We start from the raw sequence: 27,625 nt of genomic DNA, 5'->3' as shown, positions 1-27,625 counted from the left end.
CTCTCTCTCTCTCTCTCTGTGTGTGTGTGTGTGTGTGTGTGTGTGTGCTGGCCGGCTGACAGTCCTGAAAGCTCAGTGCTTGCGGGTCAGCGAGCGGCCCAGTCTGTCAGAAAATTGGATTAACCGTACAGAGCTGCGTTCAAAGAAACCGCGAGTAGCGCAGCTCCTCCTCCATCACGCCACTCTCCAGCACACCGCCGCTGTTAGGCTTTCTGAGCGAGGGACGCGGTCGTTCAGCAGCGCACTGTCCACGGACAAACAGCTTCACCACAGAGCCTCAAACTACAGCCAGCCCTTTTCTCTTCCGTTTATAAACCATTTACCCCCAAGAGGTCTCTCTCCGGCTGCTGCGGATAATGTCATCCAGCCAGTGCAGGTAAGAAGGAAGAAGCGAAACAGACACCAGTCATAATCCACCTGCGTACAGTAAAACAGAAATATAACGCACAACGAATCTGTGCCTCAGCAAATTACTCGGGTAACGAAATAAACAGTAATGATGAAGGGAAAGAGAAGGTAAACTGAGTGACAAAGGCAGTGTAAAGAGAAAGCTCCTCGCTGTTTAGTGTTGACCGTGTGGTGAATCCAGACCGCGGTGTAACGGTCAACGCGGCAGGGGACGGTTGTAATGGATTAAATTAGCTGTCACTAGCTTTCCCTCTCCTCAGTGATTAGCTGAGGGAATGTATAAAGTTACGTGATGGTCACACCGCTAATAAACAGCTTTTACGACTGTGGTAGCATTACAGTTTCCACATTAATGCATAAATCCCGTTAAAACGAACAAAACATAAATTATTCCAGATTATAAGCGTTAATCCGCCTCACTGCGCTGTTTTTGTAGTGTTTTGATGAAGATAACGTTGCCACCAGCAATAGGCGGAACGGTATATGCCTAATCTGCTTCGTGAATACCTGCCCTGCGGGGCCCATAGGGCATTGCTCTTAAAGGGACCAGCACAACATCCTCATTCAGATGACTATTTCTCTTTACTGAGTCATCGTAGGCCTGCCGTGACTTTACGTATTTTTTGGTACGGTACGCTCAGAAAGCTGAAATGGCCTGTAGGGCATTTGGGAATCCTCCCAAATGAGAGGGGCTTTTACTGAGCTTTTCTTGGTTACTCAGCCTTGTAGAATCTGTCCTGTACCCAAAGTGCTGAGGCCGCAGTGTGTGTGTGTGTGTGTTAGGAATAAATCAGTTTGTGGGGACCACAACTTGTTTACACCCTCACGTTGTGGGAATCTTTCTGACATGGTGAAGACATTAAGCTAAGTTAACGCTTAGGGCTGGGTTTAGGCTAAAGACCCTTACGGATAATGTCCCCACAGAGTGAAAGGGCTTATTTTGTGTCCCCACAAATTCATGAAAACCAGCCTAAGTGCATGTGCGTGTTCGTGTGTGTGTGTGAGTGTGTGTGTGTGTAAGCACCACGGACAGCGCCCCCTCCCCCAGCCCACTGCCTCCACTTCACATGGCCTCTAGTGGAGCTCAGATAAACACAGAGCGAGCACAGCTCCCGTCCCTCTGTCTGAACTTAAACAACACACGGAATACAGTACCATTTGAGTTTACCTGTTTTTTTACTTATTTTTTTAACGTCAGATGGCTGCATAAAAGTAAATAATCTACATGTAGACGATTAAATTTCATGCAACCTTTTGATATAAAATTTAAGTAAATCCAGGCATCATTTTTTCAGTGCACTCTGCTTCCGCATGTCCACCCCCCCACCCCCCCAGGTTCTACTGCTCCAGTCTGGATTGAAAGCAGCCTGTATAACAGTCAGAGATAAACCTTTATGATAACTGACGTTTACGGTTCCTAACTCACATGGGGGCCAGCGTTTATGATCGTGAAACAAAAAGAACTGCTTCCTTTTAAGCGCTGTATATGAGTAAACCATGATTACTATATTCTCTAGTGATACTGCCATTACCAATCAATCCCTTTCTAAATATAACACATTGTTCATGATGATACAGTTATCATGCAGAATTAAAGGTCTTATACAACAAGAACTACTGCTGCTATTTCTACATATAGGCTACTGTTATTATCACTACTACTGTTTGGACATTGCTAATGTTACGGCTGTGACATGTAATAATATAGCTCCCTATATATACCACTATAACCTACTTAAATTAGCAGATCTGAAGATTGATAGCACTACATGAATATCTGTGTCAGAAAACACCAAGCAAAGGATAAGTTCATAATAACCCACCACTATTACTACCACTACCACCACCACTTCTACCACTACCCCAATCACTGCTACTACTACCATCACCTGTACTACCACTACCACAATCACTACTACTACTACTACCATCACCACTACTACCACTACACCAATCACAAAATCACTATACCACCACCACTACCACAATCACTACTACCACTACCACAATCACTACTACCACTAACATTACTACCACTACTCCAATCACTACTACTACTACCACCACCACTACCACAATGACTACTACCACTGTCACAATCACTACTACCACTTCCATTACTACCACTACCACTACTACGACAATCACTACTACCACTATCACAATCACTACTACCACTTCCATTACTACCACTACCACTACCACTCCTACCACTACCACTACCACAAAAACTACTACCACTACCACCACCACTACTACGACTATCACAATCACTACTACCACTACCACCACTATCACAATCACTACTACCACTACCACAATCACTACTACCACTACCACCACCACTACTACCACTACCATGACCACTACGACTACTACCCCAATCATTGCCACCACTACCACCACCACTATTACCACTACCACAATCACTACTACCACTACCACAATCACTACTACCACTACCACCACCACTATTACCACTACCACAATCACTACTACCACTACCACCCCCACTACCACAATCACTACTACCACTACCACCACCACTATTACCACTACCACAATCACTACTAACAGCGACCCTGAAATGGAGAAGCGGAGAAGAAAATGATGATGATGATGATGACAATCACTACTACCACTACCACCACCACTACTACCACTACCATGACCACTACGACTACTACCCCAATCATTGCCACCACTACCACCACCACTATTACAACTACCACAATCACTACTACCACTATCACCACCACTACTACCACTACCACCACCACTATTACCACTACCACAATCACTACTACCACTACCATGACCACTACGACTACTACCCCAATCATTGCCACCACTACCACCACCACTATTACCACTACCACAATCACTACTACCACTATCACCACCACTACTACCACTACCACCACCACTACCACAATCACTACTACCACTACCACCACCACTACTACCAACACCACCACCACTACCACCATCACTATTACCATTACCACAATCACTACTACCACTACCATGACCACTATGACTACTACCCCAATCATTGCTACCACTACCACCAGCACTACTACCACTACCACAATCACTACTACCACTACCACCACCACTACTACCACTATCACAATCACTGCTACTACTACCACCGCCACTACCACCACCACTACTACCACTTCCACAATCACTACTACTACTACCACCAGCATTGCCATTACTACCCCAATCACTGCTACTACTACCACCACCATTACTACCACTACTACCACCACCATTACTACCACTACCACAATCACTACTACTACTACTACCACCACCACAATCACTATTACTACTACCACCAGCACTACTACTACCACAATCACTATTACCACTACCACCTCCACTACTACCACTACCAAAATCACTACTATTACTACCACCACTCATACTACTACCACCACCATTACTACCACTATCCCAATCACTTCTATTACTACCACAACCACTATCACCACCACTACTACTACTATCACCACCACTACTTCTACTATCACAATACTACTTCTACTATTATTACTAATAGCAAAAATAACACCAGTACTACCACTATCATACTACTTCTAATAGTACCACTTCTATGACTCTTATTACTACTACCTCTGAATGAAACATAAACAAATGGATGTAAACTTTCTAGTCAAGCAATTCCACTGAGTTTCATTTAGATCCTTTTATCATTGTTGTGAGATCTGTTCTTCTGACCTGTATTTCAGACTGTTCATCTTTCTCAAGGAAACTACCAAGGGGATTTGAGATGGTCACTGCTGTTGACAGGTCATTTCTCTGTAAATTCTGTGTGCATTTTGGAGCGTGTGTGTTGCTATATGAGTCAGGGCTGGAGAATGTGCCCTAACTACACTGTCAGTGAAATTATGTGCTCTCTAAGTAGTTAACCAGTCCATCAGCTACAGGGGAAAAGCTCAGTCTCCATAGCTCACTCTCTGAACAGAGCAGGAGACCATACAATTCTGAGCCTTGGGTGTAGCTAAATATTGAGTATAGCTCAGCTTTAGTAATGGAGATGATGACTCCCTCTGTCTCTAGTTATATGTACGAGGAGTACAAAGAGACAGCGGACTGGTTGCTGACCCACACAGACATCAGACCCAAAGTGGCCATCATCTGCGGCACCGGCCTCGGAGGATTGGCTGATTTGCTGGTCAACAAGACTGTGTTTCCTTACAAGGATATCCCCCGTTTCCCTCACAGTACAGGTAAGTGGGGGTAGGGCTGACCGTTTTTATCAAGATGGGTAGTGGTTACAAGCCACAAAATTTTGTTTGCAACGGTGGCATCTGATTTGACTGGGATTTACTGCTGTGCTGTTCCTCTTATACATGTTTTTGCTATAAAGAGCAAAATGCACAGATATATTTGTATCAGCGCTGTGTCTAATTGTTCTGTGTACTGCTGTATTTGCCTACGTGGCTCATATGCAAACCTGGGGTTGGACAATAATTAAATATCAGTATTTATCACAATATAAAATGTTGCAATAACCATTATATGATTTTTATACACATTCTCAATATTTCAATATATTATTTACAGCATCTGTCACTGACTGACTGTCGTTAAAGGGCACTGCCATTAGTTCACTGCACTCAATTTTAAAGTTACTTTGTCAATATTAATATTATTGTTTGTTGTTTGATGTTAATGTCGTGTTGATTTCAGTTCTTCACAGTTTTTGTGGCTTTTTTATTGTTTATATCGATATCGAAATTATATCAAATTGACAGAAATTAACAACATTATTGTGATATCAGTTTTGGCCATATCGTCCAGCTCTTTGTGAACATAACCAATTCATACAACACTATGAATGAATAAAATAAGCCTCAGGGTGGCAGGGGGGTGCTGCTGGTAGTGTCACGGCTACACGAGGGCAGGTTCCTGGGAGTGTGGGCTCAATCCCCACGCTGTGTCTGTGTGTGCCTCAAATTCCATCCACAATCCAGAAACAAATGTTGTTAGGTGAATTGGCCATTCAGAAGGATCCACAGGTGTGACTGGGTGAGTGAGTGAATTTGTTTTATAGGTGGGAGTGACTGGGTGAGTGTATGATGCACTGTGAAGGACTGGTGCAGTGTGCGTCCCTGCCTTGCTTCCAAAAATTCCAACTCCAGACCCACCCCAACCCTGGACATTTTGATGCAATTTCAGAAAATAAATGAACAAATGAATAAATTCATGTTAAACAAACTTCATTCAGTGCCATCAGTGCGTGCTGCCCTTTCAAAGGCCACGGTTATGCTTATGGAATATTAAAATATATTGAATAAATTTTTATTTGACAGCAATTTTTCATAAAAGCTTCTTTCATTCATTCTTTCATTATCTGTAACCCTTATCCAGTTCAGGGTCACCGTGGGTCCAGAGCCTACCTGGTACCACTGGGCGCAAGGCAAGAATACACCCTGGAGGGGGCGCCAGTCCTTCACAGGGCAACACACACACTCACACATTCACTCACACACTCACACCTACAGACACTTTTAAGTCGCCAATCCACCTACCAACGTGTGTTTTTGGACTGTGGGAGGAAACTGGAGCACCCGGAGGAAATCCACGCAGACACAGGGAGAACACACCACACTCCTCACAGACAGTCACCCGGAGGAAACCCACGCAGACACAGAGAGAACACACCACACTCCTCACAGACAGTCACCCGGAGGAAACCCACACAGACACAGGGAGAACACACCACACTCCTCACAGACAGTCACCCGGAGGAAACCCACACAGACACAGGGAGAACACACCACACTCCTCACAGACAGTCACCCGGAGGAAACCCACGCAGACACAGGGAGAACACACCACACTCCTCACTGACAGTCACCCGGAGGAAACCCACGCAGACACAGGGAGAACACACCACACTCCTCACAGACAGTCACCCGGAGGAAACCCACGCAGACACAGGGAGAACACACCACACTCCTCACAGACAGTCACCCGGAGGAAACCCACGCAGACACAGGGAGAACACACCACACTCCTCACAGACAGTCACCCGGAGGAAACCCACACAGACACAGAGAGAATACACCACACTCCTCACAGACAATCACCTGGAGGAAACCCACACAGACACAGGGAGAACACACCACACTCCTCACAGACAGTCACCCGGAGGAAACCCACACAGACACAGGGAGAACACACCACACTCCTCACAGACAGTCACCCGGAGGAAACCCACGCAGACACAGGGAGAACACACCACACTCCTCACAGACAGTCACCCGGAGGAAACCCACGCAGACACAGGGAGAACACACCACACTCCTCACAGACAGTCACCCGGAGGAAACCCACACAGACACAGAGAGAATACACCACACTCCTCACAGACAATCACCCGGAGGAAACCCACACAGACACAGGGAGAACACACCACACTCCTCACAGACAGTCACCCGGAGGAAACCCACGCAGACACAGGGAGAACACACCACACTCCTCACAGACAGTCACCCGGAGCGGGACTCAAACCCACATCCTCCAGGTCCCTGGAGCTGTGACTGCGACACTTAGAAGCTTCTTCTATTCGCTGAAAAAATGACTTTTTGAATTGACTTATGTTTAAATTTCAAATGGTCACATGATATTATATAATCTAAATCCTGATATGACATTTTGAGAATGAGTACATGTTGTTCGAATTATATGATATAATTTCATGAAACTGTTTGACAAAAAAAAGTAAAAGTAAATTTAAAGTGTCATGCTTTTTTCATTGTGAAGTGAAACCCAGTGATGTTGATGACGGAATTTGTGAAAGGCTCTGTACTGTGTGTTATTTTTCAGTGAAGTATATTTTTATTTGAGACTTAAAAAAAACAACACAAATGGCTATAAGAGTAGAAAAAATCTAACAGTTACTGATATCTGATAAAACCCATAGTGACAGTCCTGCTTTAGTCAAATATCTGCACTCAGTACCAAAGTGTCCCCCAATCTGGAGCTAATAGTGAGTGTCCAACGTTGCCCTCCTTCACCTTATTGTGTATCTGATAACTGCTTACATGTGCAATTATTAATTAATCCCTCTCTATCCTTCTCTTTCTCCCTGCAGTGGAAGGGCACGCAGGTCAGCTGGTCTTTGGGGAGCTGAAAGGGAAGCAGTGTGTGTGCATGCAGGGCCGCTTTCACTTCTATGAGGGTTACAATACTGCTACTGTGAGTATCCTCTTCATTTAACTATGCCCTTTCATCCCATCTGTGCAGCAGGGAGAGCAGAGGGCATGAGAAACAAAAGACTTGTGCAAGGTTCACTTTTAACACAAACCTAAAACAACATGTGTCACTTATTCATAGAGCTCAGCCAAGAAGATTATTTAATCGTTTTCCACAAGGATTCCCATGAGGTATGGGTGGCGGGATTAAAGGGACAAACTGAAGGATCATGTGAGGGTTTTTTTTTCTGGTAGCACTTGCTCAGAACTCACTTGTTTTTCTGGTCCGCCTAGGTAATTAAACTAGTGATAGAACAAGCCATTTAGAATTACACCCCGCCAAACAGGGTTGGTTAGTCTGGGGAGAATGCTGCTGTGGTGTTTGAGCCTTGTGGTATTTGGACCACAAATATTTCATTAGGGCCCAGGAACTGTGTTAACTTGTGGAAAAGGTATAGAGTAAAGAAAATCCATAACAGAGGGAGGTTTTTGACTTTAATCGACAGATTTAAAATTTCCCTTACGTACATATTTTAGCATAAACACTTAAATAGGCTCTGGGAAATTATGACGCATACTGTGCATCGTTGTACACACCTGAGCTAGGGAATTATACACATGTAAAAATGAATGCAGCACAGAATGAGTGTGCAAAAACAGAAGTTTCTCAAGCAATAAACTAAACCAGGCATTTGCTAAATAAAAGAACTTGCTGCTTTCCAGTGTTTAGACATATGTCTATTTATGTGACCCTGTCAAACCAAATGTCTCTCTAGGGATACATTCACGCTCTGTTGCTTGGTCCCCTTGAACTCATTGAAATTCTTTGAGCTGTTTTCTGTACTCCGTCCAGTCACTGTACAAAAGAAGCATAGTGTTGCCTTTATAGCGAAACGCACTGTTATAGTATTGTGTGAGTGTGTGCACACATTCAGAGCAGAGTTTATCTGATATCAGAATTTCAAAGGTGTTATTGTTGATGGGTTTAATGAGAGTAACAGCAGTACAAGGTGGAGACAGTGAGGTATGTACGATCATTTGAACAGACAGCATGGGGAAATTATGATGTTAAAGCATAGAGTAAACACCAAAAATAGTTTTTACACAAATCTTAATGGATTAAGCTTAGTTTTGTGACAAAATCTCTTAAAATTAAAGCTCTGTTATTTACTTGTTTCCTACGACGCCTGAATCTGGGGCAATACAAACATGAGCCAAAGTTTAATCGCTGGATTTTTTTAGAAGGTAAATCCAAGCACAGGTTTCAGTCAGATTTGGATTAGGAACTAATATCAGAGTATGGATTTGAAGGAATGAATTGCAACTTTGTGGAACAAGGTTTAAAAACTGACCTTCTAAGATGTATTGCTGAAAAAACATGGGGCATTTGTAAGAACCTAGACGTGCTGGAGAATGACAACTGACCTGACACCAGTCTACTTAATCTGCACTGGACACAAACCCTCCGCATGAGTAAGAATGAACATAGCCTGATGTACTGCTGCCCTGTTAAACCTGAGGCGTCCACAAACCCACATTACTGAGCTAAAAAAAAACCTGCACAATAATATATACACCGATCAGCCACAAGATTAAAACCACTGACAGGCAAAATGAGTCAAGACAGTCACCCGAAGGAAACCCACACGGACACGGGTAGAACACACCACACTCCTCACAGAGAGTCACCCTGAGGAAACCCACACAGACACAGAGAGAACAAACCACATTCCTCACAGAGAGTCACCCGGAGGAAACCCACACAGACACAGAGAGAACACACCACACTCCTCACAGAGAGTCACCCTGAGGAAACCCACACAGACACAGAGAGAACAAACCACATTCCTCACAGAGAGTCACCCTGAGGAAACCCACACAGACACAGAGAGAACAAACCACATTCCTCACAGAGAGTCACCCGGAGGAAACCCACACAGACACAGGGAGAACACACCACACTCCTCACAGAGAGTCACCCTGAGGAAACCCACACGGACACAGAGAGAACACACCACATTCCTCACAGACAGTCACCCGGAGGAAACCCACACAGACACAGAGAGAACACACCACACTCCTCACAGAGAGTCACCCTGAGGAAACCCACACAGACACAGAGAGAACACACCACATTCCTCACAGACAGTCACCCGGAGGAAACCCACACAGACACAGAGAGAACACACCACACTCCTCACAGACAGTCACCTGGAGCAGGACTCAAACCCACAACCTCCAGGTCCCTGGAGCTGTGTGACTGCGACACCACAGTGCCACCCTTGTATATACATTTAATAATTTAAAAAGTTAAATTATCTGTCACTAGTGTTTCATGTGGGCGGCACGGTGGAGCAGCAGGTAGGTGTCGCAGTCACACAGCTCCAGGGGCCTGGAGGTTGTGGGTTCGATTCCAGCTCCGGGTGACTGTCTGTGAGGAGTTGGTGTGTTCTCCCCGTGTCCGCGTGGGTTTCCTCCGGGTGCTCCGGTTTCCTCCCACAGTCCAAAAACACACGTTGCAGGTGGATTGGCGACTCCAAAGTGTCCGTAGGTGTGAGTGAATGTGTGAGTGTGTGTGTTGCCCTGTGAAGGACTGGCGTCCCCTCCAGGGTGTATTCCCGCCTTGCGCCCGATGATTCCAGGTAGGCTCTGGACCCCCCGCGACCCTAAATTGGATAAGCGGTTACAGATAATGGATGGATGGATGGATGGATAGTGTTTCATGTCGTGTGAACAACTTCAAGTGGTTCCTTCCTCGGTTTATTCTGTCTCTAACTGTAGAGATTATGAGTTCAGCAAGTTCAGAACAGTGTAGTGGAAATAAACACCGGATTCTGCTGAGTAAACTAAATCTTTTATTGAAGTGTAGTACTCCTTTACTCTCCATCTGTAATTAGGATTTGAATGGTTTTAGGAGATGGATTTCTGGATATGGATGAAAATATATTTCTAGTTCAGTATATCAATGAAATAGAAAAACATGAGGAAATGAAGAAAAAAAATGTAAAAGTAAATAAAAAGATGATGACCTTAAAGTAACACTAGGTAGTATTTTTAACTTACACCTACAGTGATGCTCACTGATCTGTAATGGGGGAACAGAGCTACTCCGGTCTCTGCACTGCAGAAGCTGCACTACGTGATTTTTAGAGGTGGACAGGAAACGTCTTTACATTCAGTGGTGCTCCCAGAGATCTTTTCTACCTGACGTACTGTTTGCAGCAAAGGACTGTCTGAGATGTTTATTCCAATAGAGGATTGGTGAAATATTATCAGCTGCACCATCAAATGTCATACACTTTGATTCACCCCTTATACCGTGCTGGTTGCTTCATCTTGTCTGAGATTTAATTAATCTGTTTATGACTGGTATACTTGCAGAGACACTGCATATCTCACGACTAAATGGTGACAATAAACACGCTCAATAAAGACACAAATGGAATGACAAATCAAAGCTGTTCACACAGCCTTTAATGATGATTTAATTGTCTGAACAAACAAAGTTCCCTGGCCCCTGTTAAAGTGTGATGAGCATAGTTTTAGTTTTGGTCCCAAACACAAATCAAGATTAGCTCCTCGAGTTAAAAGTGATCCCTGAACATCTTCGACGGTGTACACGGATAGACAATAATTCATCAGTTTATACTTTCTTCTGACAATCATAAACTTCAGGACGCACACAAAGGTTATTCTGTATTTAACCATTGACGTGTTGAGGTTTCAGGAAGGTGTGTGTAACCTGGAGTAAGCAGGTGATTAATATTTGACTATAGACATCTCAGTCCAGCAGTGTCACTCTTGTAAGACCAGGTGACACTTTTACGCTTCTGAACTATGCTCAGCAGTTAAACTATGTGGTGCAACTTGCAAAACATGTTCCTCCCTACCTTTATGAAGCATGTGATTTAAGACAATTCGCCGAGTGCTGGATTTGGTCTCGGTTTAGCTGGCTGAGTTAGTTCAGAGTAGGAGTGTATATCAGTAGTTGTTTCCTCTGGCATTTTCAATCATGCAGGCCATTCCTCAGATTGCACAGTTTACAAAAGTATCAACCTCTTGGGACAGGAACCCTTATATTCACATCTTCTGAGCTGTGGACGTTCCCTGATATCCATGTAATTCCTATATAGAGTTCAGATCATTAGCAACAAAATAACTGCTAATATATGGCTCAAATTGTGTAGGCACTGCTCATCGTATATTTCTCCTGAAAAAGTGTTGTTAAAGAGTTTGTCTGCCTCTTGTCACAGTAGGAGCTTAGGTTACTGTTCAAGGAAGGTTTTGCCCTAAAAACTGGAATATTGCTGTGAGGATTTATTGCATTCAGTCTCATAAACTTTAGTGAGGTCAGGTGCTGATGTTGGATGTTTAGTTCTGGATCACAAACACCACTCCGATCCCATCCATCCCATTCTCAGGAATGCAGTCCCCCTGCTCTACACAGAGGTGTATATCCCGCTGGAGTTGAAGCTTAGTTTTGGACATGGCTCATTTGTGTCCCATTAATAGTAATGCTTTTCTATAGAGATTCTGCAAACTGCATGTGAACAGCTGATCACTTGTGTCAGCACTGACTGCACCGTAGGTAATGGACAAGACTCTACAGAAGGGTATCAGCCAACGTTGGATATATGCTGAATTTATCTACTTTTTATATTTTCTTCTAATTAATTATTTCTGAGTGAATAAATATGATCAAAATAAAATGTGATGAAACACTCCTCAAACTTCACCATCAGACATCTCTGAGAATGATGTGGGTGTGGTCTTAATATTATAATGAATGGGCGTGACTGGCAGCTCTCTATCACTGCCCCCCCCCCCCCCCCCCCCAAAAAAAAACAGTTACGTTACCATGGCAACAAACACATCCTTGGGTTTTTTGGCTTTTTACTTTGAGTTGTGGTGATTTCACACATCTTTTGTTGAGGTTTTGATCCGTAGTTGAGTTAACAGCCTAATGGTGAACACAGAAAATCGGAATGAGTGCTGGATTTACTCAGTGTGAGGCTTGGTTTACTGGGCTCTAGGGTGAAGAGAGGGTGGAGACTGGTTATCCATGTGACTGGTCAGAGTAAAGCTTACACTTTAACCATTTTAGGACCTTCCATTCTTCATGGAGAGAAGAGCACTGCTGGTGAAATACAGCAGCAAGAAATTTATAAGCAGCAAGTTGTCCATTTACACTTGCTTCCTGCTTCCTTGCCGTTCAGACGCTTTGCTGCTTAGCTCTGCTATCTTCTATTTCTTTCCTTTTATTTTTTCAAAACCGACTTGTTTTTCCTGTGATAGAGTATCTGAGCTTTTAAATATACACAAATCAGCAGCACTACGAAGCCAAAACTGGATAATTTTTGCTTTTGATACTTTTTAAAGTAGTGTGATTGCTCTAGGAACCAGGACTGTTCCAACAACCAGGATATTTCATCAGGCTACAGTAGAAGAAACTTGTGAAATGCCTCTTCATTTTGTTCAACACATGTGCTGTCAGAATTGCTACGGACTTCTACAGAGAATGTCAGCTTTGGAAAGGGATTTTCGGAACCTGTTATCAGAGTTTAAGGACTGGCATGTCGGACCTGCGCGAGGAGTAACAGTGAGTGGGAGTACGGGCAGCAGACAGTGGGCTGAGGACCTAACGGAGCAGCGGACAGTGGAGGGACACAGATCTAGACCAGAGGATCGAGTAAATGGCAACACTGCTGTGAGTACAACTAGAGACGGGCAATGGGTGCAGATTGAAGCTAGACCCAAGTGCCGTGCTTTGTATAGCTCTGTAGTCTCGTCCTCTACTCCTGGTACCACAGCTGGTCCAGGGATTTCAGCTGCTAAACCTAACACTGCTGCTGAGAGAGCACAGCACAGACCCAAACCAGAAAACCGGTCTTATTCACTGCAGCTGAAAAACAGGTTTGAACCACTGCATGCCCTTCGTGAGAATCACAAACGCAGTGAACACAGCACAGAAAGTGCCAGAAGTGTCAGTCAGTCTCAAAACTCTAACAAACCTACTGCAGACACCCTGATCTTTGGAGATGACACTGTTAATGGGGTAACAAACCCAAAACTCATAGTGAGATGCGAGCCAAACATCACCGTGCCTGAACTTACTGCAAAGTTTCCAGCTGTACTGGCTGAGTACACCAATGTGAAGAGGATTATTTACACGCTGGAAAGAATGACACTATCAAGCAGGAGTCTGAAGTTTTAAAAAGAGACTTTAATGACCTCATTAACACACTCAGTAGGTTCAACATACAATTTTTCATCAGTGGACCTCTACCTGCAGGAGGCACCAATATGTTCTCAAGGTTACTGGGATTAAACACATGGCTACAGAACAGCTGCAGGTCAAATGGACTGAACTTCATTGACAATTTTAACTTGTTTTTTGGGAAGAGAGAACTTTTTAGGAGAGACGGACTGCACACAAACAAGAGGGGTGTTAAACTTCTGACAGACAATCTCATTTTCTCAGTGTGCAATCTATCTACTTCTCTTGGGGGTGGCGCATCAGCATCAACATCCAGGAACTCTCCTGTACAAGCTGATGACACCATGTCAGAGCCGGAACATCCTCTCTCCACTGAGGACGACCTGAGGGAGCAGCAGACACTGGACATGAGTGGCAATGACCAACTCTATCAGCTGCCAGAGACACCAAAACCCCAAGAGGAATCCTCCTTGTCCTCTATCTCCCCCCCCACATCACCCCACCTGAACCTCCCAGCAGCCATGGAGAAGCTGGTTTCGGCTGGGACAAGGCTGTCACTTTCCCTGTCAGCCAGCCCTCAGGTGCAAAGAAGAACCACCCCAGCTTCTACTCCACCATCATCTACTGCCACTTCTCCACTGCAGTCCCCCAGACTGTCCCCTAAGAATAATCACACTCCATCACCACCTAGAGCACCTCAACGGAAAAGACAAGCTCCTCAACCCCCGGAAAGGCAGCTTCGCTCACGGCCCCATCGCCAGCAGGAGCTTCACACAGCTTCGTCAGCTGATAAGGGCAAAGAAAAGTGATGTTTTTCGGGTCCTGGCTGCTGCAGTGATGATGTCAGCAGTACATGTTTTCAAAACAAGCTTGGACCTTTGATGCCTGTAATCTCTCCCATTCCAGTACTTATCAGAAAGAGAAAGAACAGAGAGTTCAGGTCAGATTCTGTGAATGTAGCCAATCTACAGCAAATAAAATGTGAAACAGAGATTCTGTGGCAAAGTGCACAAGTTACTAAGTTAGCTCTTCTAAATATCAGATCTCTCACAAACAAATCACACTTAATTAATGATTTTATTACAGCACATGGGCTTGATTTTATACTTTTAACTGAGACTTGGCTAAATGAATGTAGTGCTGCAACTGTTTTATTGGAGTCGGCTCCTCCAGATTTTCATTTTTTAAATGCATCTCGTGCCAGCAGAAAAGGTGGAGGTCTAGCTGCTTTGTTCCATGGTTCTTTTCAGTGCAAGCAGTTATCATTTGGAGACTTCACAACATTTGAGAATCTCTGTGTAGTTTTGAAAGGGACACCACAGATATTACTAGTAACTGTCTACAGGCCTCCGAAGTACAGCGCTAATTTTATTGATGAATTTACAGAGATGCTGTCCTTTATTTCTACAGACTTTGACCATTTTGTTATTGCTGGTGACTTTAACATACATATCGACAATCCCAAGGACTGTTTTGCCAAGGAACTACTTGCCATATTGGACTCTTTTGGTCTTTCACAGCATGTTACAGGGAGTACTCATTGTCATGGTCACACGCTGGATATTGTTATCTCAAAGAGTCTCAACATACCAGTGATATCAGTGATACTCAGCGATATCAGTGATATCAGTGATAATCAGATGATACTCAACATATCAGTGACTGTGAAGGACGTCGCACTGTCAGATCACTACTGTGTGTTCTTTGATATGTGGGCCTCACCAGTCATCAGAGATAGAAGAGTTTGTGTCAAGAAAAGGATTATAAAGGACTGCACAGCTACACTTTTCATGAGTAAATTGTGCACTACACCATGTGAACGATCCAACTCTGTTGATGATTTGCTGAATAGTTTTAATACAAAAATTGTCAGTGTAATGGATGAGATTGCGCCAGTTAAAATGAAGGCCTTGTCTTGCAAACAGAAAGCACCATGGAGAAATGCTTCTGTTGTTCAAATCCAAAAGAGGGAGTGTCGCAAGGCAGAACGCAGATGGCGTAAAACAAGTCTTCATATTCACAAAGAAATCTACAAAGATAGGCTACGTCAATACAACGCGACAATATGCAAAACACGACAATCCTATTTCTCTAGTATCATCAACAATAACACTAACAACAGCAAAATCCTCTTCACCGTGGTCGACAGACTTACTAACTCACCCACACCAATGGCCCCTGAATTAGTATCAACTGAGAGATGTAATGAGTTTGCATTCTTTTTTAACACTAAAATCCAGAATATCAGACAAGCGATTAGTACATCTATATCCAACAATGAGTCTGTACCCTCTCCATCACCTCATAAAAAACTCCTTAGTTAAAATGTCAGAGTTCAGTACTGTTGATAGTAATATTTTAATTGACACAGTTAATCATCTCAAATCATCCACTTGCAGTCTTGACACACTACCAACCAATTTTTTAAAGAGTGTGTTTCACACTATAGCACCAGACATACTCCACATTGTAAACACCTCACTCATGTCGGGGGTTTTTCCGAGCTCACTAAAAACTGCAGTTGTAAAGCCTCTTCTAAAAAAGAAAAATTTAGAATCTTCTCTGATAAGTAACTACAGGCCAATTTCTAATCTACCGTTCATGGGCAAAATCATTGAGAAAATAGTTTTCAGGCAAATCACTGGTTTCTTGTCCATAAACAGTAGCCTAGACAAATTCCAGTCCGGGTTCCGGTCTAATCACAGCACTGAGACTGCTCTAATCAAGGTAATTAATGACATCCGCTTAAATACAGAGGCTGGAAAGGTATCTCTTCTATTACTTCTTGACCTTAGTGCTGCCTTTGATACCATTGACCATAAGATTCTTATAGATAGACTTGCAAACTGGGTTGGACTCTCAGGAACAGTCCTGAAGTGGTTAATTTCTTACCTGGAAGGCAGGAACTACTTTGTAGAAATAGAAAATAATATTTCAGAGAACATGCCAGTAACCTGTGGTGTCCCCCAGGGCTCTATTCTTGGTCCACTTTTATTTAATTTATATATGCTTCCTCTTGGCCAGATTCTACAGAACTATGGGCTGTCCTATCACAGCTATGCAGATGATACTCAGATTTACATGGCCCTGTCCCCAAACGACTCTGGCCCAGTTGACTTATTAAGCAAGTGCCTTGAACACATCACAAACTGGATGGGACACAATTTTCTGCAGCTGAATAAAGATAAAACTGAGATTATACTATTTGGGAATAGCACTGAGAGACAAAGATTGGCTACGTATCTGGACTCGAGAGCCCTCAAATCTAAAGAACTGGCTCGCAACCTTGGTGTATCAATGGACTCAGATCTCAGTTTTAGTAGTCATATTAAAGCGGTTACTAGATCAGCATTTTACCATCTTAAGAACATCAGTAAGATTAGAGATTTTCTGACTAAACCAGACCTAGAGAAACTTATCCATGCTTTTATTTCTAGCAGGATTGATTACTGTAATGGTCTCTTAGCTGGACTTCCAAAAAAGACCATTAAACAGCTTCAGCTGATTCAAAATGCAGCTGCCAGAGTTCTCACTCGGAGCAAAAGAAGAGATCATATCACCCCCATCCTCAAATCCTTACACTGGATACCAGTCTGTTATAGAATAGACTTTAAGGTGTTATTACTGGTTTATAAATGTCTCAATGGGGTAGGACCAGCGTATTTATCAGATCTGCTACAGAGATATGAGCCGAGCAGAGATCTCAGATCTTTAGGAACTAGTCAGTTAGTCCTGCCTCGGGTCAAAACTAAACATGGAGAGGCAGCATTTAGCTACTATGCCACTTTTAAATGGAACCAGCTGTCTGAGAATATTAGAAGTGCCCCAACGTTAGACACATTTAAATCAAGACTTAAAACTCTCTTGTTTGAGCAGGCTTACAGCTCAGTTTAAAATATTCTGCACTTTTCTGTAACGGCATTTTATTTCTTTTATTTCTTTTCATTTATTGTCATTTTAAATTGTTTTAATCATTTTAATCATTTTACTCTTTTTATGTAATTGTCTTATTGGAATTTATGATTTTACTCTGGCTTTTAATGTAATTTCTTTTTCTGTAAAGCACTTTGAATTGCTTCTGTATGAAAGGTGCTCTATAAATAAACTTGCCTTGCCTTGCCTTGCCTACACTGTGGGCCCTGAGGAGCCAGATTAACTTAATGAGGAAGAAAACTTAGTTTAGGATCCCAGGGGCTTTGACAGACAGTTAAAATGGTTTCTCACACACATAGTTTTCCATAAAACCAAGCCTTTTGTGACCGTGTACCTCCAGGATGTTGAAACAGATGGGTTTTATTTGAGCAAATGTATGGGTAACATATGACATCCCTCCATATTTAGCTCATAAATCATTATTCACCTATACATTAAAGAAGCTTTATATATTTATGAATAAGAGCCGTATGTGTGTGTTGTCCACGGGTGCTTACATTATGTCTGTAAGTATTTTGTGTTATGAATATTTGATATGTTCTTCAGATACGATAAATGGTGAGCAGATTTGAGAATACGAGTGTTATATTTTATCGTAAAAATGTAACAACATGGTCTTGGCTACTTCTGACCCTGATTACGTCGTCTCTTTCTCCCAGGTAACGTATCCAGTGCGTGTGTTCTACCTTCTCGGAGTAAAGACCCTGATTGTTACTAATGCTGCAGGCGGCATAAACCCCAGCTTTAAAATTGGAGACATTATGCTGATCAAGGACCACATCAACTTCCCTGGCTTTGCCGGCCAGAATCCTCTGTGTGGCCAAAATGAAGAGAGGTGAAGTGCTGCTGATAAAAATAAGAAGCATGATGCACGTCAACTCTTTTGACTATAGACACACACACATTTCATGAAACCGCAAAAACTAGAAAAGTGTGGTTATTAATATACGGCATGTCATAGAGTTCTGTGACTCTCCGATCTGTCTCACAGTGAAGGGTTAGACAGAAAATCTCAGTGATTGAAACTTTAGGAGTTTACCTTATGGTTTCGTTGGTATGAAGGGTCTCGCATGGTTGGTACGGGTCCCGTTTCCAGTTTTAAACTACTGTTTTTATTCATATCTCTCTGGAAAAGAGAACTTAATACTAGTATCTCTCTGTTTGTCTCCTTGAGACAATATTCAAATATGAATACTGAATATCAGCTCTATTTCTCATTATGAGAACACTTTAAAATATCTTCTGATTTACATTTTTCTAGTGACCTGCCTATTTCTGTTTTAAACCAGTGTTGGTACTGACCTTTAGAACTATTTAACAGTATTCTGTGGCGCGTACATAAAACTTTCAGTGTCCAGCCGAGCTGTTTTAGTGTCTGAAAGCAAACTGTGGAAAGCTTGACTGTAAAATTAAAAAGAGAGCTGAAAAAATTGCAAATATTAAAGGAGTGGGCATTAAAAGATGATAATGTGGGCAGTGTGGGAAATGAGGCATTGTGCAATTAAATTAATAATTTAGGACTTTGTGTTGTGAGTTCATCTTTTACTCGGTGACTGTTTAATTTTGCTCTAAATGCCAGTGTGCTGAAGCTGTAAGGGCGTGTGTGTGTGTGTTTATGTGCAGGTTTGGTGTGCGTTTTCCCTGCATGTCGGACGCGTACGATAAATCCTTGGCTCAGCTGACCAAGGAGACTGCCAAGGAGCTGTGCTGCAACTCCTTCCTGCAGCATGGGGTCTACTGCATGCTCGCTGGACCCACCTTCGAGACCATAGCTGAGTGTAAAATGCTCCAGCTGCTGGGGGCTGACGCTGTGGGTGAGTGTAAGACCCTCACAAATGTGCTGCCATGTGTGAAGCAGCCCTCTCTCTGTCTGTTTGTTTGGTAAAAACTCATGTTTGTGTTTTAAAGTGCCTCTGTACAGTCAGATGCAAAATTTCAAATGAGGATTTGCTGTTTATTACGTGGAGCTTGAAAAGAAAATATAGATTTTAATGAACAATTAGATATTTGCGGAAGTTAAAGCTTCAAATGTGGCCTTTTTTGTTTTTTAAACAATTTCACATTTCTATTTGATCCCTTTTCACTTATTAAAGTCTTAGACACATGTGTACACATATTTGACCTGGTTGACAAATAGGACGAGGAGGAGGATGTACATGCAATAAATAAATAAATAAAACTAAACCAGAAATATAATCTGAACATAAACAAGAGCAGGACACGATAAAAAAAAAAAACAGAGTTCACAAAACGGGACAGAAACAAACTGAAAACAACTGTGTACTGATGTTGGGAGAAGAAAACACTCACAAGACCAGACAAAGGGATACTGAAAATAAACAGGGACAAGGAACACCTGGGAAAGATAACGAGGGAACAGGACCACGAAGGAGGCACAGGTGACAAGGAGGGGGGCTAAGGCAGAGACAACAACAAAACAAAACAGCAATGTGCTAAAGGAGCGCATGACAAACAAGGAAACTCAGAAAAAACACAAAGATGATGTTTCATATTCATGTCCTTTATAAAGCTACTCTGCTATCATCGCTGGTAATAAAAGCAGTTTATCATTTTACATTCTCACTCTTTGCTCATTCAAACAAGCAGCTACCCTTTTGAGGATGCAGTAGTTTTTTATTTAGTAATAAAATATGTAATTATATTTAAATATTATGACAAAACTAATGTTACCTTTAGAAGGACAATGTCCTCACTCTCTCCTCCATCACACAAGCACAACGTTAGCTAGTTTAGGCATCTGTTGGCTGAGGGGTTCTATAGGACAGATGTAGCTAAGCAGCCACAAGTCTTTATGAACTTTAGTCAAATTAGTAGTGTTTTTAACAGAGACTCTGACTGTTACTCAACTTTGGGGTGGGCGATATGGCCCTAAAATAATATCATGATATTTTAAGGGTTTTTTTTGGCGATAACAATATTCTTGACGATATGAACACAACACTGAAAAATAATTTTATTAATTTCAAAAACACACTAATGCAACAAAATAAATGTTATATTAATGTTAATCATATTCAATCATAAATTAAATATATTTAAAATATATTAATAGCATTAAGGCGGCACAGTGGTGCAGCAGGTAGGTGTCGCAGTCACACAACTCCAGGGGCCTGGAGGTTGTGGGTTCGATTCCCGCTCCGGGTGACTGTCTGTGAGGAGTGTGGTGTGTTCTCCCTGTGTCTGTGTGGATTTCCTCCGGGTGACTGTCTGTGAGGAGTGTGGTGTGTTCTCTCTGTGTCTGCGTGGGTTTCCTCCGGGTGATTGTCTGTGAGGAGTGTGGTGTGTTCTCTCTGTGTCTGCGTGGGTTTCCTCCGGGTAACTGTCTGTGAGGAGTGTGGTGTGTTCTCTCTGTGTCTGCGTGGGTTTCCTCCGGGTAACTGTCTGTGAGGAGTGTGGTGTGTTCTCTCTGTGTCTGTGTGGATTTCCTCCGGGTGACTGTCTGTGAGGAGCGTGGTGTGTTCTCACTGTGTCTGTGTGGGTTTCCTCCGGGTGACTGTCTGTGAGGAGCGTGGTGTGTTCTCACTGTGTCTGCGTGGGTTTCCTCCGGGTGACTGTCTGTCAGGAGTGTGGTGTGTTCTCTCTGTGTCTGTGTGGGTTTCCTCTGGGTGACTGTCTGTGAGGAGCGTGGTGTGTTCTCTCTGTGTCTGTGTGGGTTTCCTCCGGGTGACTGTCTGTGAGGAGCGTGGTGTGTTCTCACTGTGTCTGTGTGGGTTTCCTCCGGGTGACTGTCTGTGAGGAACGTGGTGTGTTCTCCCTGTGTCTGTGTGGGTTTCCTCCGGGTGACTGTCTGTGAGGAGCGTGGTGTGTTCTCTCTGTGTCTGTGTGGGTTTCCTCTGGGTGACTGTCTGTGAGGAGTGTGGTGTGTTCTCTCTGTGTCTGTGTGGGTTTCCTCCGGGTGACTGTCTGTGAGGAGCGTGGTGTGTTCTCACTGTGTCTGTGTGGGTTTCCTCCGGGTGACTGTCTGTGAGGAGCGTGGTGTGTTCTCCCTGTGTCTGTGTGGGTTTCCTCCGGGTGACTGTCTGTGAGGAACGTAGTGTGTTCTCCCTGTGTCTGTGTGGGTTTCCTCCGGGTGACTGTCTGTGAGGAGCGTGGTGTGTTCTCTCTGTGTCTGTGTGGGTTTCCTCTGGGTGACTGTCTGTGAGGAGTGTGGTGTGTTCTCTCTGTGTCTGTGTGGGTTTCCTCCGGGTGACTGTCTGTGAGGAGCGTGGTGTGTTCTCCCTGTGTCTGTGTGGGTTTCCTCCGGGTGACTGTCTGTGAGGAGCGTGGTGTGTTCTCACTGTGTCTGTGTTAACGGAAAATAACAAAACAAAGAGACTTTTGACAGAAGGAAAACAGGCTAAACTGGACACTAGGAAATAAACAGGGTAAACGGGACAGACGGACAACAAAGCGAAACGACGACAAAGGAAATTAAACGACGACGGGGGAAACTTCGGAGACAGACAGATAACATGACCGACTTGACATATAACAATGGAGAAACAACACGACTGGGAACACGACAAAACAAAGGTGAAATGTTCAACAGGACGTGAGACAAGGGGGCTTAAATACTAGACACAGACAAGATGCACCTGGACAGATAACGAGGGGGCAGGTTAACAAATGACACAGACGAGGAGGCGGAACAAAGGCGGGACAAGGGCGGGGACAAGGACAATAACAGACAAAGCCTAAGCAGATAAAGCACATGGCGGGGACAACAGACCTGACAGGACGAGGGCGTGACAAACCTTCTCAGTAAATAACAAAACAAATACAGAATAGTTGCTGTGCTGAGTCATATGCAAACAACTCAGAATATCACGATTATCACGGTATAAAAATATGACTACATTATCATGAACGATACGATATGGTACAGCTCTAAATAAAAAGACTGATACATAAACAATCCCAGAGCAGGAATTCAGCTGAAATTTCTCAATGGACCGCAGTGCGTTATGACAGTCACATCACTATGTTCTCTTTCCATTTAAACAGAGAGCAGCGCACAAAGCAGGAGGCTGTAAACTGTAAATAGGATGGTCTTAGGACAGATGGAGGAGAGTTTAATCTCACTCAGAACGGCTTAACTAAGACTACCTGGGTGGACATGTACAGCTAGTCACACACTGCAGTGGAAGTAGTCCTGTAATATGTTTTTACTGTTGTATGTACTGGACTCCAGCGTGTACAACATTTACAAATGCTACATCTGTGCAAGAGTGTCTCTCCTTTAGCTCACTTTTCCTATTTAAATAGCTGATGGAAACATTCTGTTTAAAATAAACTCAACCAAGTATTTATTACTGTGTATAGTGGACACTGCTGCAGGGAAGATGATCCATAAATGAAGTAAATTAATTTGCAAGCTGATGTTAAACAAATTCGTGCATCAGTTTATTACATCATCACAACACAAGACGTTTTAAATGTGTACAATGTTGCAATGTAAGCAAACTCTTTGACTAATGTTGGGTTAAAGGAACAATAGGCAGCATTTTTACCTTAAAATTACAGCTTCAAAACTATTATGAGGCTTCCCTGTCATCACTACTATTGAAGGAGGGTAGGAAACCCTCTCCCAATGTCTGCATGGGTTTCATTCGAGTGCTCCAGCTTCCTTCCACAATCCAAAAATACATGGTTGTAGGTGGATCGGTAATGTGAAACTGTCCACAGCTGTGAGTGTGAGATTTCAGATACAGAAAATGAATGAATGAATGACTGGTTTGACTGAAGCTTAAGACATAGTGATGGTTTAATTTCTGACTTATGTTCTCCCTCTTGCTCTCTTTCTCTCTCTTTCTCTCTTTCTCTCTCTCTCTTTTTCTCTCTCTCTCTCTCCCTGCATGACTGCCTTTTAGGGATGAGTACAGTTCCTGAAGTGGTGGTGGCGCGTCACTGTGGCCTGCGTGTGCTCGGCCTCTCCCTCATCACCAACCAGGTGGTGAGCGATTATGACAGTGAGGATCATGCCAACCACGACGAGGTGCTGGAGATCGGCCGCATGCGCACTGATGTCCTCAAGGAGCTGGTCAGTCATGTAGTGGCCAAAACTGAACCCAACAGTCAACTGTGACTGGACCGGTATTTTACTGAATAAATATTTAGGAAGTTGAAGAGATGATTGCACTAAAGACAGACTCATAGGTTATATGGTTTATTTTATTTGTAAAGAGTAGATTATAAGCTGTTATTTGCACCAGCTGGCACTGATTTGAGTATTTAATTTCACAAAAATGATAAACACGGAAAACTACTACCTACACAAAACACTTCTTTTTTGCTTATGTTAACACTCCAGTCTTCCACAGTGAACTTGCCAGTTTATGTCCAGCGTTACTGCACCGTGCACCCTGCATTACATAGATTAATATTTTGGAGAGTGGGAGCATCCAGTATTTGGGGATATTTTAAAACTATTGAACTCATTTTTAGCTTTTAGTAATCTGTCAGTACAGTAAGACGTTTGATGAAATGACTAAAGATAAGAGAAATATCTGTAAACAGATATTAAGAGAAAAGACTTAAAACAACATTGTAAAGACAAATATTTGAAATGCTCTCTATATTTAAGGTGCTTTCACTTGCTAAAGAATGAGCTGTGTGTTTGACACTGTGTGTTCATTGGGCACGGAAGGACTGCTACCTGACCCGACCCTGATGTGGCCTGACAAAATAGTGAGCTAAGTGTGAACAAAGCAAAAACAAAGCTCACTGTAATGGATCAGGGCCATCAAACTGGAACTGGGACATAGTGAATCTAAGACATTTTTCAGCATCACATTTGCCATTAAAACCCCATTCCCCACAAGCTACCAGCCAGACAGGAATCTGTGTCTGCGTACTTCTGAAGAGAAGGTAAGTCAGTGTAGCCACGGCTAGACTTTCAGCAAAACATAGTATTTTTATTCATATTCTCTCTCAAAATCATGTCTCTTACATTACGTCTTTTTAGTTCAATCTCATGTTTCAAATGAAGAAGTACCAGTCAAGTCTGGTGAGGTCTGAAACAATGGGTCGGGTTCAGGTTTCAGTTTCATGTCCGTGCAGCTCTATTATGGACAACAGATCCCCAAACCATAGCAAAAACGTGTTCATTCTTTTTACCATTGAAAATATACTGCACGCTCTCTATCAGATAAAAACGGTTAACATTTAGCATGTATGAAAAAGACACATAATATGTGGTAACAAGAGTATTCTACCTTTATGTAAAGCCTATGAACAAAGACACAGTATGAGTTGCTTGACTTTTCATTAGTACATTTCTTACTAGTTTACACACATCAAAAATAACACGCCTTTCCAACTAAAATCATTTACAGTTCAAGCATATTGAAACTGTAACCAAAGAAGATCATGTGGATGCTTATAGATAGTAGATAAAAGGTATAGATAAAAGTGCCTACAAAAATATTTTGTAAGATAATACCTAACTAATAGCAATTTTCTGCTTCATATTTTAGCCTCAGGGAGAAAGGGTTCAGAGTTTTTCAGAGTGGAGACACCTTCCTGTACCTTTGATTGGAGATTAGCTTTTTGCTAACAGTTGTTCCACTTATGTGCAGCTGCATTATATAACTACACAAAAAGTGGTCAGCTGGAATTAGTCAGTATCATTTTCCACTGCTGTAACAGAGAAAATGAGTGATATAACAAACCAAAATCAAAAACCTAAACTAAATTTGCATTGTAGCATAGCATTTTTGCTAACATATTGATATTAAACCTATTGGCTAGTCAAACTTCACTGTAGATACCGTATTAACAGCTCGCTAATACAGCTACCTGGTACACTGTAAACCCTAATGTTCAAAGTAATTAATTGGATTGAGTGATTCTAACTTTAAGTATATTCAAGAGTTACACTCAATTTAACAAATCATTTGTCTTCAACAGTTTCTTCTTTTTTTAGTTTGTGAACTTCTTTTGGTTAATCAGAGTCCTACCTGTGGTTTTAATTAAAAACATCTGTATGTCAGATTTTACTGAACTAGACATGACGTCTGAAGTCATAGACGTACAATCAGTGCTCTATGATTATCTGGGGATCACTGCTTTTACTGAATTCCATGTAGAAACATTCACATGTTCATTTCAGTGTCGGCACAGTGGCGCAACAGGCGGTGCCACTGGCACACAGCTGTCAGATACTGCACTGTCAGAAAAACTATCGCTGTGATGCTACTTTTTCCTGTCAGTGTGGTGGTACCCTCAAGGGTACATAGTCAGTAGTTTTAATAAGAGAAAAAATTGTAGCTTATTCAATTGTAGATTTAAAAATTGTGTTAATTTCATACGCTGTATTTCATCTCCAGGACATGTGTTATTTTATACTGTTCTACAATCAAAGTTTACGAATATTCACCTCTCCTTCTGGAGAAGAGTATGTAATGTACCTTTGGGGAACACAACTGGACTTTAACACCACAGTTGTATTGTGACCAATAATGTACCTTCCTTTCTAATAGCGCAGGGATGTGGGTTTAAGCTCTTCATCAGGTGACTGTCAGTGAGGTGTTTGGGGTGTTCTGTCCGTGTCTGCGTGGGCTTCTTCCCACAGTCCAAAAACATGTTGGTAGGTGGATTGGCCATGCAAATGCTCCATAAGTGTGAGTGTGTGATACCATGGACTCCCCGTCCAGGTTGTGTTCCTGCCTTACGCCCAGTGAAGATAAGTTCTAGACCCACTGCAAACCTGAACCAGAAAAGCAGAAACAAACAATGAATATATTTATGGCTGAGGAATGCTTAGATAATAAGTTCAGGTAACATCATACATTTAGGTAAAAGTACTTAATTGAGTAAAATGAATGAATAATTGAAGTAGTAGACACCTAAAGTAATTGTGTGTGCATTATTCTGACGTGTGTTTATGAATATCTGCCAATTTATTTGGGTTTACAGTGAAGTTATGACACTGTTGGCGCTTAGTGACAAAAGTAAAAAAACTACGGTATTATTCAAAACATTGCAGCGAGAAACCTCAAGAAAAATACAGTGAGGTGCCTTTCAACATTCAGAAAAACACACTGGAAACCCTTTCACTACTAAACTAATGTTCACTGTGCAGTGTCAGTGAATAAACACAGAAGCCTTCAGGTACCTTATAAAAATAAAATGAATGTAGGTAAGAATGCTAAAGCTCTGTTTACTGAGGAAAGAGATGTAGAACAAACCAAACCAAAACAAAGCAAACAGACACGTTCACTTCTAGAGGGACCAACAGCAGAGGGACTAGCACCTCCAAGAGACTAATAAGGCCCACTGAGGGTAAATGTCCTTAGATTAGACTGACATATTCAATCATGAACTATACCTCTTGAATGTCAATATTATTTCTACTATTTCATATTTGTCTCGATTTGTCCAATTTTTGGATTCTTTCTCGAGGGCTGAGGGGGCGTTGAGAGGGCACTGAACTGGAAAATGCTGTCTTATTAGTTTTGCTTATCTGTCTTGAAGTGTTCAAATGTAAAATGCATGGAAAGCTGCTGTCTAAAACTGCAGAATATTCTGTAATGCACAAGAGTAGCCTTTTGACTCCTATACCTTGAAATAAATATATTAATATATGAAATAAATGGTCTTGAAATAAATGTCTGCATTGTTTTGAACCATCGATTCATCCACAACCTATGCTCTGTGGCGCATGCAGTCTGCAAGTAATTCACAAATGCTGCTTATCACATGCCAGTGTATGTATATTTGTTTTGAGGGCAGGACTTACACACTGTACTTGCTGCATACACACTCTGATTACATGCACCACCCAGCCATAACATTAAATTAACCATCTTCTTTGCAGTCAATCTGTTGCTCT

General features: G+C 42.4%; 1 protein-coding gene across 1 annotated transcript; it reads left to right on the top strand.

The window, feature by feature from the left end:
- pnp6 (purine nucleoside phosphorylase 6) lies at window positions 1-27,354 on the top strand. The gene is made up of 6 exons (XM_066685014.1): window positions 1-376; window positions 4,501-4,670; window positions 7,544-7,647; window positions 18,453-18,628; window positions 19,417-19,607; window positions 23,664-27,354. Exons 1-6 carry the CDS (start codon window positions 357-359, stop codon window positions 23,876-23,878), a joined length of 876 nt encoding a protein of 291 aa, XP_066541111.1. The 5' UTR covers window positions 1-356; the 3' UTR covers window positions 23,879-27,354.
- Window positions 27,355-27,625: the final 271 nt, after the last annotated feature.

This window comes from Hoplias malabaricus, chromosome 11 (genome assembly GCF_029633855.1).
Source record: "Hoplias malabaricus isolate fHopMal1 chromosome 11, fHopMal1.hap1, whole genome shotgun sequence".
Classification (NCBI taxonomy): Eukaryota; Metazoa; Chordata; class Actinopteri; order Characiformes; family Erythrinidae; genus Hoplias; species Hoplias malabaricus.
This window is presented reverse-complemented; position numbering and strand designations above follow the sequence as displayed.